The following is a 14817-nucleotide window of genomic DNA, read 5'->3' on the forward strand; positions in this document are numbered from 1 at the left end:
TGGACTCGCAGCTTGTAAGGTCCATAGGTTTCTGAAAGCTGAATATGGTCGACATTTTTAGCTCAGTATTGTGTCTTTGATCTCCATCAGAGGAACTCTCTTCTATCACGAGGCTCTTTTCAGCGCACCACACTTGCCACATGCCTTGAGTAAACACTGGCTCAGTGCAGAGGAGTCCTGTGGGAGTCACTCTGAAAGGATTGACACTGTGATTACCCTCTTGGTAAGAATGATTGGAGAGGTTACCAACCTTCAATATTTGAACTTTTGGGACCCCTGCTCACCACACCATCTCCCTTAATACCCCCCCTTTACTCAAGCTCTCTCTCTTGCACACACATACTGAACCCCCACGTGCTGATGTATCTCCCTCCTACACACATATCATGCCCCAAACAGACTAAAACTCACAAAGAGATTAGGCCTGCTAGCCCTTGGTGTGGTGAGCAGTAATCTGTTCTGTAAACACACAGCACTATGAGCCTATTGAAGCTTAGCATAGTCTCCACACATTTCTTCAAAGAGGAGAGCCCTAAACACCATGAAAACCTCTTGATTAGCTTAATTATTGGAACTCAATGTTGCTGTCATGCACACAGTTATTTGAGTAAGACATCATCAAGCTTTAGACTTAGATACCTCTTTAGAGCTGTAAGCAATGCCTGAACCTGCCCTTTCTCACATGTAGCACACAGCAGGAGGTCAACTGCATCAGACACATTGTCACTGCTAAAAATACTTCATATGGTGAAGGGTAGGGGTGTGCAGGATGCAGGGCACATCACACCCATATGCTTGCTATGATTTATCCAGACAATTATCCTGCTCAATTCCCATTTGAAATCAAAGACTTTGTAGCTACCAGGGTAACACGTTCATTTATTGAATGATCCATCTGGTCATTTCTGTTCTCACTTGTAACTCCACCAGAACTTGATTATGGTGAAACAATTACAGTCTCAGGAATGAATATGCAATGTAGGATGCCTCTGGTTTCAGAATATTCAGAGGGGCATGGCAGACACTATCATATTTTAGGTCAGACAGTCAAATTGATTAGAAGCTAATGTTAAATGTTCACTAAATGAAAACTAAAGTTCTTGGGTTTTCATTTTAAAGCAGTTGGTTTAGAGGTACTCCCTCAATGAGGGATTTTTACTTTTTATAATTTCACCCTTTAGTCATTGAATCTGTATTTGGGCTTAAGTAAAGCTGATGAGATGCTGGAAGTGAATTCACTGCTGGGTGGTGTTGCTTTTGAACAGTGTCCACTAATGAAATGATGACAAGAGGAGCAGGATGCATGCACTTGGTTAAGCTTTTGTTGTTTTTGACAGATTTGTCTTTGCCTCAGTGATTCTCACTGAGAGAACCAAATATGGATATTGCTGTCAAATAGCCATTCACTTTTGAGAAGATTAAAGTAGTACGTAGTCAAATTAAAGGCAATCAGAGTACATAACATGATAAAGTACTTTACTTTACTGGCATGGAAGAAACATAAAATGAGACAAACCGTAGAGCTAAATACTAGGCTAACTGCTGAAAAAACAGTGTCCACAGTAATCCTTATTCCTGCAGCTACTTGCATATGTTTTTGTTGGACACATAGGACATGCATATGTATCTATTTCCAGCCATAGTTGGTTTTAGAAGCCTTGACCAAAAGACCAAAAGCTTTTGGAGGTTGAAGTCAGAGTGAGTTCGCTTTCAGGTCACAGTGGGGATTCAATTTTATGGAACAAAAGTTAAGTTAATTTGTGTGGTTCCTTGTAGCTGATACACAGCATGAGGGATGAAGACTTTGAAGTAAAGTTTGCACTCAGGTTTAAGGAATGCAATAATCTAACTTCCTAACTTTTGGTGGCACAAAGCAAACACACTTGGTTTATGCAAAGCCACATACATGGACACAGAGCACATTTATAAGATCAGATAGTATCCACGCAGCAGACTGATGGATCAGTAAGTGAGAAACCTTTCACTCTGCTTCACGTTTATGTGCTACAGATCATTTACATAAACTTTACAAAATTCTCTTCTCTTCAAGTCACATTCAAGTAAGACAAAAAAGATGCACACTAAAAGATGGAAAGATGTATGACAAGAAAGAAAAAATGAAAAGATAAAATCCTATGTCAAACAGCAATATTGTTTGAATTAAAACAAACATCAGCAATATTTAGTTCTTACCTTTATGGCTGAGTTTGACCCTGGGGACACTCTGTTTGATGCTTGCTCCAACAGGGAGGATGGCCAACAAAATCAGTCCAAACAGTGTGACCCCTGGATGGAATAGTGCCATAAACCTCTTCCCTTTGCCTCCATAATTACTGCCAGACAAGCAGAACATAGCCCCAACCTCATTCCAGCTCTGATTGCCAGAGTCCTCTTTCTTCATACTGTGTGGAGTCATCTTGTAGTGTTTTCACTTTGTGCTTCTCTGCAACCCTGGAGGGAGAGCAGTGTAAAGAGTCAAGCTAGGGAGGAGCAATCATAAGTGTATGAGGATGCAAGCAGTCTCATCTAACTCCAGAGAGGGGGTATATACACAAACTTCTGTTGCTGTTTCGCCATGGAGCCCTACAGGCATGTCCCCTTCCTTTGCCCATCCTACATCAGCTGTTGCTTGTCACCGGCTCTCCTTTTGTTTCGCCTTTAAATCTGTTTGCCCCAAACAAAGGTCAGACTAACAAAACAGTTGCATTCTACTACTTTTCATCAGGCACGTCTCCGCTTTTCTCTCTCCTCCTATATCCTTTTCACATGGATAACTCAACTTAATTCTTTGCCTTAATGATACTTGCCAGTAGTTTAAGGATTGGTTGATGACCCTGTCACTTCCTCCTTTATACCATGTAAAAAATGGGCCATGCCCTGTTTAGGACGTCACAATCAATTAAAAATGCCCAGACATTAGTTCACATTCTGAAAAGTTAGCTGTCTGACTAGGATTGAAAAGCTGTGCTTTTAAATAAATGTGTGGTTTAGAATAAGTAGCAGGAGCACAGACTGTTAATCTTTTAAGTTAAAAAAGAAGTAGGGAGGAAAAAAGGCAAGAACTAAAAATTAACTAATTACTTGTTATATTCTGAAAATCTGTGTTTTAATAAATTAATATTTTTTCAGTGGTATTCGGACACCTAAAAAGGGAAGCAGTGGAACTAGTATATGAAGATTTGTCAGTGAACCGTGATACTAATTTTCCTTCTTAAAATTAAAGTTGCTTGTCAGCACAATTCATACAATACAAGATAATATTCAGATTAACTTTACCACCTCAAAAAGAGTGTAGAATCATACAAAATGTTTTTTACACACATTGCAGCTTCATGAAATCTGTGCCCTTTATTACACCGTTGATGCATTCACTGCATCTTCTAAGCACAGACTGAGTATCGTCCCTGTTTTTAACCTGCATTCCTGCAGATTCCACAGCCATTAGGATACTAATTAACCAGACTATTGATGGAGAAATTAATGAATGCATTGAAAGAATGCCTCCCCTTGAGACCTTTTGCCGCCATCATTACTTTCCTTCCACCCAATTTCAGAAAGCACACATCAACCTGTCAAGTGACAACATAAACAATGTCAAGCTAAAGCTAGATTAGATATGACATTCACACTCCTATATCTCTAATGTTGGCAGCATGTATGCTCCTTAAAAGTCCACCACATACAGAGAATAGCCATTTGATAATGTGTAAGCAGCACCTGAAAAAAAAAAGGTGATATCCTGAGTAAATATACTGACCCGGGTCTTTGCCCATCGATTTGTACTGCAGGGTAAAATGTGAAACAGATATTAGGTGTTCAACTACAACTCAGTTAAGTTTATTTGATTTCTTTCTTCAGTCATCTGATGTTTAAAACTGTAGCTCTTTGTGCAGAAACAGGGGTAAGCGGCACCCTTCCAAGTGCCCCATAGCTTTAAAACGAAGAGGATTAGACTCTGATAAACAGACTGGTGTTTATTTAGGATGACAAATTGAGACGTGTTCACACCTTCAGGGTTAGAAATACAGATATAGAGCTCTGCGTGATGGATGGGCAATCAGCAAAGAGAGTGAGAAAGTTAGGAGGTTAAAATCCATGTAGTCTTTGCACTTTGTGAGCGACACTGATAGTGCTGATGGTGGAGCTTATCCTCCCTACAGTATTTTCAGGAGAGCAGTGACACAATTTCACTCAAGTGAGAAGCACTTCAGTAATGCATCTCTCTTCACAGCTTGAGTGCCCACATCTCTCGGCAGCCCAGGCATGTGCAGCACCCCGCTAGAAGAATGACCCCCAGGAAAAGAAAAGTACAAGTCTTGGAAGAAAAACTAAAAAAAAAAAAAAAAAAAAAAAAAAAAAACAACCTCAACTTCTTGAGTAATAGATGACACACACCGGAGGAGGAATACCAGCGTAAGTCAGTACTTTGAAAGTGTCAATAACGGAAATGAAAAGAGAAATAAGGGAAAAAGTGTGCAAGAGATGTGAGTAATGGGGGAAACAACCTTCTTGTGCCATGTGAGTTAAGCTAACACCCCTATTTCCTGGTGACTAGAGTCCTTGTTGTCTTTGGCAGCATGGCCAGCACACAGTGCAGGGTGTCAGGAGAAATAATCCTGATAGAGATGGTGACAGATTTAAAGCTAGCAGCCAAGTGCTCCTGGCTTCTGATCTCTCACCAACACAAAGCACCTTTAAATATACTGACTCTTCTGTTTCGGTTTAAACAATACAGTCTTTACATGCCATAAAACATCTACTCAGTTAGTATTATCAGTGAATCTAGAAGCTGACATGCTATACAAGAACTGTAAAGAGAAACTAGCTCAAGTGAATGCACAACAGAAGTTGCCAGCAGTCATGAGAAAAGAGCAGATGGTGAAGAAGTGCTCTGGCTATGGGCATGCTTGCACCAAGACCACCCCTAATGAGGCATTTAGCAACACCCAGGTGCCCTGTAGAGTACACTATTATCTAACTCCTCCATCTCTACAGGACAGAGTGCATTAGCACAGCTATTTGTCTTTATTCCCTGACCACAGGCACTGACCTAGCAGAACAACATAGGTAATTGTTTCTAGTTCTCAAGACATTAATTGTTTTTCTTGGCAAGAGTCAATCATCTTTTCTTTAGCCTTGCATTTAAGCAAGCATGCAACCGCCCCCTGTGTGTGAGCTAATGTCTCACAGGAAAAATGCTAAAAATACAAACTACAAAGAATATGGAAGAAACATTACATTTTAAAGTGGGTTTACTAACTATAACTCCAGGTATAGATGGAAGTAATTAGGGAAATACATCAATGTTCCAAAAAGACAGGAATCAGCCTTACGCTTCGTGTTTTAAATAAGATGTCATTTCTTTTATTTTTATGTTAGACTTTATGACCAAATGAAAATAACAGTAGCAGATCTGTGTCCACAAGCTGTCAATAATTGTTAACATTATTCTGGATACAGATCAACCCCCCCAAGCTAGAATACATGCTTATAAATTAAAGCTTTTGGGGAACTTTCATAGTATAAATGTGCAAGTTTTTTGTGTAATTTGTTTACTCATTTTATTAAGTAGACATCAAGGCCACAACCTGTGATTCATTTAGCATTTTAATCACTAACGTGATCCCACATTATCTGACTGAAACCTAATATCTAACAGCGCAGCATGTGCATCTCCTGGGAAATTAGATATCGCTCCAGAAATTGAATGCAAAATAAATTGCCAAAATATCGCCTTACATGCAACATTTAATCATCCAAAACATGGCAATGGAGACAGAGATGGGCTTTGAAGTTGAAAACACTGTAGTAAATTAGTCCCAAATAATGAAGGAATACACAGTGCAAACCATGCTTGGTAAAGATGCCAAATATTTCTCCATGCAACAGAATAGGGTTGATCCCTTACTAGTAGGAAAGCCTGGATTTCCTGAAACTGTTACCTTTAATTATATCGTATAACTTCTAAAATGTTTGATTACCAAATCTCTCACATAACTACACAAAATTAGACTCTATGGACTCCAGACAGTTGATTCTACTGCCCTGGTCAATGGATTTAAGTGAGGATTTCCCAGAGTAAATGATTCAGGCCTTAATTTAAACCATATAAACCCATTTAAAGCACCATATGCAAGTAAAAAGCACCACTTGACAATTACACTTTGCTCTAAACCACTATGCATGAAATCTGTGAATGGAAATGCCTACAAGAGGACATTCCAGTTGAATTCCTTCCGTTCTGGAAGTGAAGAGTACGTCTGTGGGGAATACCAAAGAAGATGGATTAAATTCCAACCCTGAGGTCCTGTCTGTCTACATTTTGTCTGTATCTCAAAACACTGGAAAGGGAACACTCCTGGAGGCTGCTGGTATGGAAACCAAATACACCAAAGCCAGATAATATGCTCCAGCACCTGTTATTAAAGACTCACTTATTGTTTACTGTTGGTCTTCAACAATAGAAGACAAGGTTCACAGCTCCTCACAACCACATGCAGTTGTCACAGAGCCAGCTCAGGTCTCCTGTCACACACAAGGGTTAATGGAAAGCTGGGAGGAAGCAGCAAGGAGTGATACTTGATCTATGGTTTAACTCGTCAACAGAGAAAATGGCAATTAAAAAACATGAGGTGAAAACAAAGCCAGGGAATATGTAAAAGAGAGAACAGTCCATGTAACTGAGACGGTTGGATGAAGATAAACGTACAGGTAGTTTTGCTGATAATTGACAACAAAACAAGTAACTCTACTCACTCAGGACAGGTCATGACGCCGGAAAGCCACTCAGAATCTGTATGAGTGCCTGCATGTATGAACAAATGTGTGCGTGTAAGCTAATACTATCCTGAGGGAGGCAGATGGGAGCAATATAGGGCATGAAAACAGTGACTGACATTTGTAAGTGCACCCACTTGTATCCTCATGGCCTGAGGATATAGGGGTACACCCATCTAGACTACGCAACAACTCTTCTCAAGACCAAACTGTCATCTACACACTTGAGAAGTAACCGTATTGTTCTTTGTAAGTGCTGGAAAGACTCTGTTATGCAGTTTATCTCCATATGAGCCTAAGCACAGTTCATTTACAAAGTGGGGACACAGAGAGGCCGCAGAAAGACAGCCAAACCGAGCCCGTCAGTCTGTCTGCAAGTCACTGGCACCTAGCTGTTGTAGACACTCTAAACATACTAACATCACTGCAGTAAATGTGTCTTCCCAGTTGCTTTGTCTGTCAGCACTGAGGGATTTTGCAAACATGAGCATATTAGGTCAGAATAGTGTGCAGCATACAAGTATGTTTTAATAACACTTTCCACCCAAAACCTGTTGAGTTTTGCGAAAGACCCCTTTCAGGTTTTAGTTTTCATCACTGTCCAGGAAAAAGCCTCAGCATGAGACTGCACCGACTTCTGACAGAGCTCAGAAGTGTTGCTGTAGGCCATTTAAAACACAGCTCAATATTGATGCTGTGATTGTTTTAGAGAAATGTTGGATTGGTCCAGACATGCCACATAGGACTGGAATGAATTAGCGCACACAGGAGGCTCAACTGTAGCACGGCATGGGAAGGGCATTGATTGGCATAGCAAACAATGGAATACACCCCCTTAACCAGTCCAACATAGTAACTTATTTTCTCACATAGAAGGTTTCCATCACAGCCGCAGCAGTCTTGAGCCTTCCCCATTCCCGGCCAAGTAAACATGGGGATGTGTGTGTATACAGCAGTGTGTATGTGTTAGGTATGCCTGACAGCATCTCAATGACGCAATGTTTGGACACTGTTTAAAGGAGAAAATCAGACAAGATTTTCTGTCTTGTCTTTCTGTCGCCCAAGGCAGAAGTCATTTATTTACCTCAGTCATGCTGATCGAAACCCCTGAAACACTGCCAGAGAAATCAATGCATCCACACAAGTGCAAACTCCCCTCCCTCCCTCCCTTGTTTGCCTCTCTCAGAACCACCAGATCCCAGTGCAAAGTTAGGTAAACCTTTAAAAACAAAATATGGGGAGAGTGGACCAGTGAGTCAAAAGAACTACATCACTACTTGTTTTCTTCTCTGCTGGACTGTAAACCACTAACATACACAAACACAAATAAATGACCTCAATGAGGCAAATGTGTCCACTTCAACATTTTACTGTATGTATGATTAATTCAGACAGTGGAAATGTACTTGGCTTAAGTCCATATAGTCACATTCAGTTTGAGGGCATTTAGAAGTCCCACACACTCAGACCCCCTCCCCAAACACTGTGCAAAGAAACCAAAAATTTTCCCTCTTACCAACTTCTCATATATCCATATACAGTCTCTGTACTTTAAACGGTCTATCAAAAGAAAAGAAAACAATTAATAAACTTAAATATCGATTAATACGTTTAAGTTTGTAAATCCAGCTTAATAAAATGTACAGATACACATAAAACGGTATACCCTCTTTAAAACTCTGCAGTGTTAAATTATTAATTTAAACTCTACTGTGGTCCACCTGACACACGGTTATAACTTGGTGTAGATTATTACCCTCGTTATTATTATGGTGTGTTCCTCACCTGCTCGCTCGCTGACTTCGTCTCTTCTCGCGTGCAAGTGCACCACATGAATAGCAGTGTCTCAGAAAGTTGTCCGTTGCAAACAAAAAAAAAAAAAACGACCAAAAGTATGACACTTGGCACAACCTCAACCCGACCGAAAGGAAAGTGGATGGATAAAATGAGGTCTTCCTGCAGATATTTCCACTCCCTGTAATGTTAGTTAAACTGAAAAGCGCTCTTGAACTCTTGGTGCACTGCGTGTGTGTATTTTGGGTGACTGGGTAGTCTGTGGCAGTACGCCCCGGGAAAGACAGACGGCAAACTCCCAGTTATGCTGCTGCTGCTGCTGGAGGGGAGGGGCCCTCAGCATCTGTATCGCCGTCCTTTGGGCGCTCCACAGCTTCAGTTTCATCCCTCCGAAAGTGCTCAGAGTATTAAAGTTACGATGGGCCTTGATAACGGGTATGTACTAGCATGATCAAAAATGGCTTAAAACTGATCTGAAAAGCATTCATACCCATGACTCACCAATCACAGCTCGTGTTGCTGTAAAACATGTTAGTGATTATCATGTGGTATTTTATAATTATTAGTGGCAAAAATATGACTGAAAATATTAGTTGCAGTCAGCTCATTGGACTGACCTAACCACTGAGGACTGCCTCACATTTTTCTGTAGTGCTTTTCTCTTCTTATTGACCACTCAGTGCTTCACTCTACAAAAATGCCCTCACCCGTGTTTTTTTTAAGCATGCATCAATTTATCTGTCACACCAGTGAATACATTGGGGGCAAGCCTGGTTTCAGTATTTTGCTAAGTACACGTCCACCTACAAACTGTACAGTAGGAGGTGGGGATCAAACCAATGACATTCCAGTTAATAGATGATTATCTCTTTTTAGGACCTATCTTTGTTTAATTGTTTAATTTTACATTGTTTTCAAGTAAATTGGAGTAACTCACATCGATTTAATCCCGAAAATATGTCGTATTCCCCTTGGGAAATGATTAAACTGTCAGTGTTTTGATATATATGGGGATTTGTGTCCAGTCAAAGTCTATGCGGATCATTTTTGTAGACTTGTGTGTACTCTGGGTTTCCCTGATCTACTAACAAGCAGAAAGAACCAAGAGCTGAATGTTGATTCAGGCAGCAGATCTTGGCCGTGTCACGAAAGACTGTGCAACGAATGGAGGAGTTGATTTTGAAGTAAACATGGATTTCTTTGGCACTCTCTATTTATGTACACACAGACGTGAGTCAATCCAAATCTGCACTTCGTGTGAGTTGTGGAAGGGTTAGAGCCAAACATGCACAAAAAATGAATTTATTTAAGAACAGAGCTGTAATGTTGGACCAAGAAAAGAGAGTTGCAGGTTGTCCCACCCATAAACTTAGATGAAAATGCTTGTTATTGATTTTTGGTTGTAATGATTATATCACTTTTCCAGTGGTGGGTGTGTATCTTCAACAAATTCGACTGGGTCCCGGTTACCCAAGAGGATTAGGTTAAAGGTCAACAGGTGAAAAGAGTATCCGCCCGCACTGTTGGGAGGTTTAGTGTCAGGGTGTGATCTTCCTCAGGATATCATTCTCTTGCGCACACTCACGCAAATACACATACACAAGCGGAAAGCAGTTAGTGATGACTTGTACTGACGACATAAGGGTGCACGCTGTCCAATGTTCATTTGATCCCTGCCCATTCTCCAGAGAGCTTTGTCGAACGTGTGTGTGTGTGTATGTTTGTGATTGTGTGTGTGTGTGTGTGTACTTGTAATGTAAACTTGTTTTTGTTTTTTAGGTCAGGAAAATGTTTGGAACATATGTTATATGACGAGATGTGGTTAAATGACATGGTATGGTTAGGGTAAATGATTGGGAAATTAATGTAAGTTAATGTGTGAAGTGATTGAAACAACTGTGTGTGCCTGCATCGAGTAAAATACTTGCACAAATTGATTGATTTCCTTGGGATTTTCCCTGGGATTTGGGTTGAGCGACATAAGAGTTTAGCCTCATACTGGAATACATTACTACATTTCACAAACTCGAAGCACATATATTTGTCCCCAAAAACACCCAAATGTTTGTTTGTTTATTTATCACGGACTGGACCATTATATCCTGTTATTTAACCATAGTATAGAAATTGCTCAAATTGCAGGAGAGAGACAACAATAATACCTGCTCAGATTCAAATTGGAGACTTTGTGGTGCACGATTGTCAGCTTAACCCATTAGCAACAGAAGCACATATGTTAAGTAACTCGAGACCCTTTGTGGGATTTTAAACAATGTTCAAACAAATTAAAATCTGAGGGATGCTGACAGTGATTTCAGTACCAGAACATGATTTTAGTGGACAGTTTAACAAACTGTGGGAAAGTTTCCTAGAAACTGGCTGAGTTATTTAAAAGAAACAAAGAAAAAACAGCCCAGAGCGTTATACATGTTCCAATTAATATTATGAGTAGAGCACTTTATACAAGCTGGAGCTAGCCTATTTTAGCTTACACTGGGACTCTTGTCCCAGGAAAATGGAGGCTGCGCCACACAACAACAGTCTACAAGTAATACCAAAAAAAACTTCAGCAATAACTATAATTCTGATTATAGAGTGTTGCACTTAAGTCTACAGGATAAGAAGTTATGTATAAAGGTTTCACTTCTAATTGATCCTTCTTAATGGGGCATCAGATGTTCAATCCAGATGAGGTGGAAAGCTGCAGCCATCTCATCAGATCTCGTCACTGAACAGTGTACATTATCCTGAAAAATAATCTATTGCCAAAATGTAAACAGAAGCTTGTGGGCAATGGAGGAGAAAGAATGTTATTTGAAGAACAATTTGCATAAATGTGTCTACAAGAATGCAAAATCACCATTCTTTAAAAGTGGAAACACTTTCATTGGGAAAGTGTGTGTTTGGGATATGTACATGGCTAATATGTCCCATTTTAGTGTTGGGTTATATATTTTTATTGTTTCTTAAAGGTTTTGCTAAAGCACAAAAAGAAGCTGTTGGTGTAAGATGGAAGGCTAAGTTCTTTGGTAAGTCAAATGAGGTGAGAGTGCTAAAAGTCTTATAAACTGTGACATTAAAGTTCCATTAGTAGGTTCACAATCCTTACTTGTTTTTAGAAAAGGAAATGGCTTTTTCTTGCATGCTTGTGGTATTAGTTGGCGAGAGGGTCGTGTGCACAGTCACACACACAGTGTTTGTCAGAGTGCAGAATGTAATGCAATCTGTGAGTAATTTCTAACACTAATCGTGAAGATCTACAGCAATAGGGCAGTTATTCAGGCCTGTAAACACAGGCAGCTCCTATTTTACTTCGGACACACACGGAGGCCTCCAAGATTTAGTTCCAATAGACCTGAACTGATTAACTAATCTTGATTACAAAACTGCCACCAGGCTTGTGGTGCTCTTAAACAACTCGAGCAGAGTTAATTGTCAACTATTGTTACTTATTGATGATTAGGGATAAGGATCATTAATTAGATCTCAACTAGACATGTCAACAAGCAATGTAAGGATTTGAATAGCCTAAGAAAATTGAACTATACAGAAGCACATCAGACTCAAACTGATCCCCAGAGATGGTATACAACAGCGGTCCCCAACCTTTTTTGCCTCACGGACCGGTTTATGCCCGACAATATTTTCACGGACCGGCCTTTAAGGTGTCGCGGATAAATACAACAAAATAAAACTAGTACCGGTACTGGAAAAAAAGATGATTTATTCATAACACACTTGAAAAGACCCAGGAAAACCGAATTAACGATAAAAACGATAACAAAATAACGCTGAAAACCGATAAAAACCCTGAAAAACATACATTTCACACCTGAGCCTCAACTCTCGCGGCCCGGTACCAAACGACTCACGGACCGGTACCGGTCCGAGGCCCGGGGGTTGGGGACCGCTGGTATACAATATTCATATAAGGCTAAGGCTTCTTTAAATGAAAGTTGTTTGTGAATGGTAATCTGTATCATTCCCATTCATGTCTATTACTCTTCTACATATACAAAGAGGCTTACTTACTACTTCTGTGTCAATGATTTGTGGATGGGTGGACACAAACACTATGGCAAACATTCAGATAGCTAACGATACTAAATGTTAGGACTCCATCGAGATATCAAGGCTGCTGTATCACATTACGAACGTGTGTTACTCATCATGGGTGTTTCTATGTAGCTGCATCATTGCAGTGTAGTTAAAAACAAAGCACACCCTCTTAACTCGGGGTTTCACATACAGAACATAGTCAAAAATTAGAAATATGGGCCATATCAGATTCTGAACTTATTAAAATAAAATCTCATGACATGATGTAGTACACCATGTCATTATGAAACAAAAGCTGAGTTAAAATCCAGATACATTGTGTGAAAAACTAAGTACACTCCATGATTCAGTTTGTGGCCAGGGCAGTTACAAGAGAAGAAAGAGAACCGACAATGATACTTGGAATTATTAATCTAATGACTTTGTTACATAATCAGTTGGCAGTAAAAAAGCCAAGTTACTTTCAATTCTTTAGCTGACAATAAGTTAAAAACAAGCCTGAAGCTGCAAATAAATAAACAAGTTAAAACCAAAAAGGATATTAGATATTACTTTATAATGTATTTATTTATTTTAAAAAGTGAATAAATAAAAATATCAGCTCCAATAAATAAATCTATACAACTATCTGGGAGGCAAACTATAGTGCCCAGGGGTGCCACTAAGTCCTTGTCAAATGTGTTTCACTGCATTTTCTTATGTCCCAACACTTTCATTCACATGTGTAAGTGTGGGGAGAGAACCTCACCTAACATGATGTCCCTACATTGACAACTGCATACCTCACTTGTCTTCATTTACTTATTTTTGTACTTATTTATTTATCTTTCACTAGTTTTTATCCTTATTTATCTTAATATCTTGTCTTATTTTTATCCTTATTTATCTTTTTCCTTCAACCCTACCTAACTTGGCATTTGTGTATGGACAGCAAAGGAAGAATTTCATTGCACAGAGAAATGCTATTTCTTCTGTACACATGACAATAAACACTTAGAATCTTTGAATCTACACCTACTAAAAGAAAGAAAATAAGGAGAAACAAATTAAAGAAAGGCAGTTAGAATTAAAATACAAAGCAAAAAAACATCATGGTTGTTATCCGAAGTCTGGTCTGCAGTCTTAATACTGTGTTTTTACTCCCCATCATCAGGCATTGGACAGCCACATACAGCCACCAAATACATAGGTCCAGTCAACAAACACTAGGATCAGACTAGAAAGAGGTTGTCTAAACACATCAAATCTATTTTCAACATACAGGATCTATTTCAACACATCCATAACAACCACTGCAATCAGAATGAAACCAAAAAGCCAAGAGAGCCTGAACAATGAGGTGCAGGTGCGACTTATTATCAAAATCTGATTGGAGAGCTAGAGAAGGAGTTATGGTTAATGCTGCATTCCAAAAGCACTTGTCAGGTAAGTAATATTTTAGTTTGATAGCACTTTGATTTTCTTTTTCAGCCATTCTTTTGCAGATTTGCTGGTATGCTTGGGATTACTGTGAGTTGCATGACCCAGTTCAGGTCAAATTTTTGACTCTAGAACACTTGATATGGTATACAGATGAGTTCAGGATCGACTCGATGACTGCAAGGTGCCCAGGTCTTGTGGCTGCAAAATAAGCCTAAATCATCACCCCTCAACCATTTTTCTTGACAGTTGGTATGAAGTGTTTGTGCTGTGTTTGGTTTTCTCTAAACATCTCCTATTTGGCCTTGTCTGTCCAGAAGACATTGTTCCAAAAGTCTTGTGGTTTGTTCAGATCCATCTTTGCAAACCTAAGCTGTGCTGGAATGTTCTTTTTAGAGAGAAGAGGCTTTCTCTTGGAAAGAGAAGTCATACTTGTTGAATCTAACTGACGCCTGATGCAACTTGAGTTTTTTTGCAGTTTCTCTGAATATTGCACGGTCTGACTTCTGGGTGAATTTACTAGGACAGCCATGTGAATAATCTTTCTCACTTCAAAATGTTTGGAAATGGCCCTATAATTCTTCCCAGACTGAGGGCCAGCAACAAGTACTTCTTTAAGATCATTGCTGGTTTGTTGGTGTTGATGAACACACTGCCAAAACTTCAATTTTTCGTCATATGACAAAATATATCGGATGACAAAAATAAAACATCTATCGTTTCATATTATACGTTTTGTGGTGTCGCAAAATACACTGATTACGGCAA

At 39.5% G+C, this 14817-nt stretch overlaps 1 protein-coding gene across 1 annotated transcript in view; it reads right to left on the minus strand.

Moving 5' to 3' along the window:
* The window catches only part of sema3d (sema domain, immunoglobulin domain (Ig), short basic domain, secreted, (semaphorin) 3D), a 29205-nt gene extending 20331 nt beyond the window's left edge, over window positions 1–8874 (minus strand). The window contains exons 1-2 of the mRNA XM_031737260.2: window positions 8563–8874; window positions 2194–2451 (exon numbers count right to left, since the gene is read on the minus strand). Of these exons, the coding sequence (XP_031593120.1) occupies window positions 2194–2416 (223 nt within the window). The 5' untranslated portion in view covers window positions 2417–2451; window positions 8563–8874. The remainder of the gene's footprint in view (window positions 1–2193; window positions 2452–8562) is intronic.
* Window positions 8875–14817: the final 5943 nt, after the last annotated feature.

This window comes from Oreochromis aureus, linkage group 7 (assembly GCF_013358895.1).
Source record: "Oreochromis aureus strain Israel breed Guangdong linkage group 7, ZZ_aureus, whole genome shotgun sequence".
Taxonomy (NCBI): domain Eukaryota; kingdom Metazoa; phylum Chordata; class Actinopteri; order Cichliformes; family Cichlidae; genus Oreochromis; species Oreochromis aureus.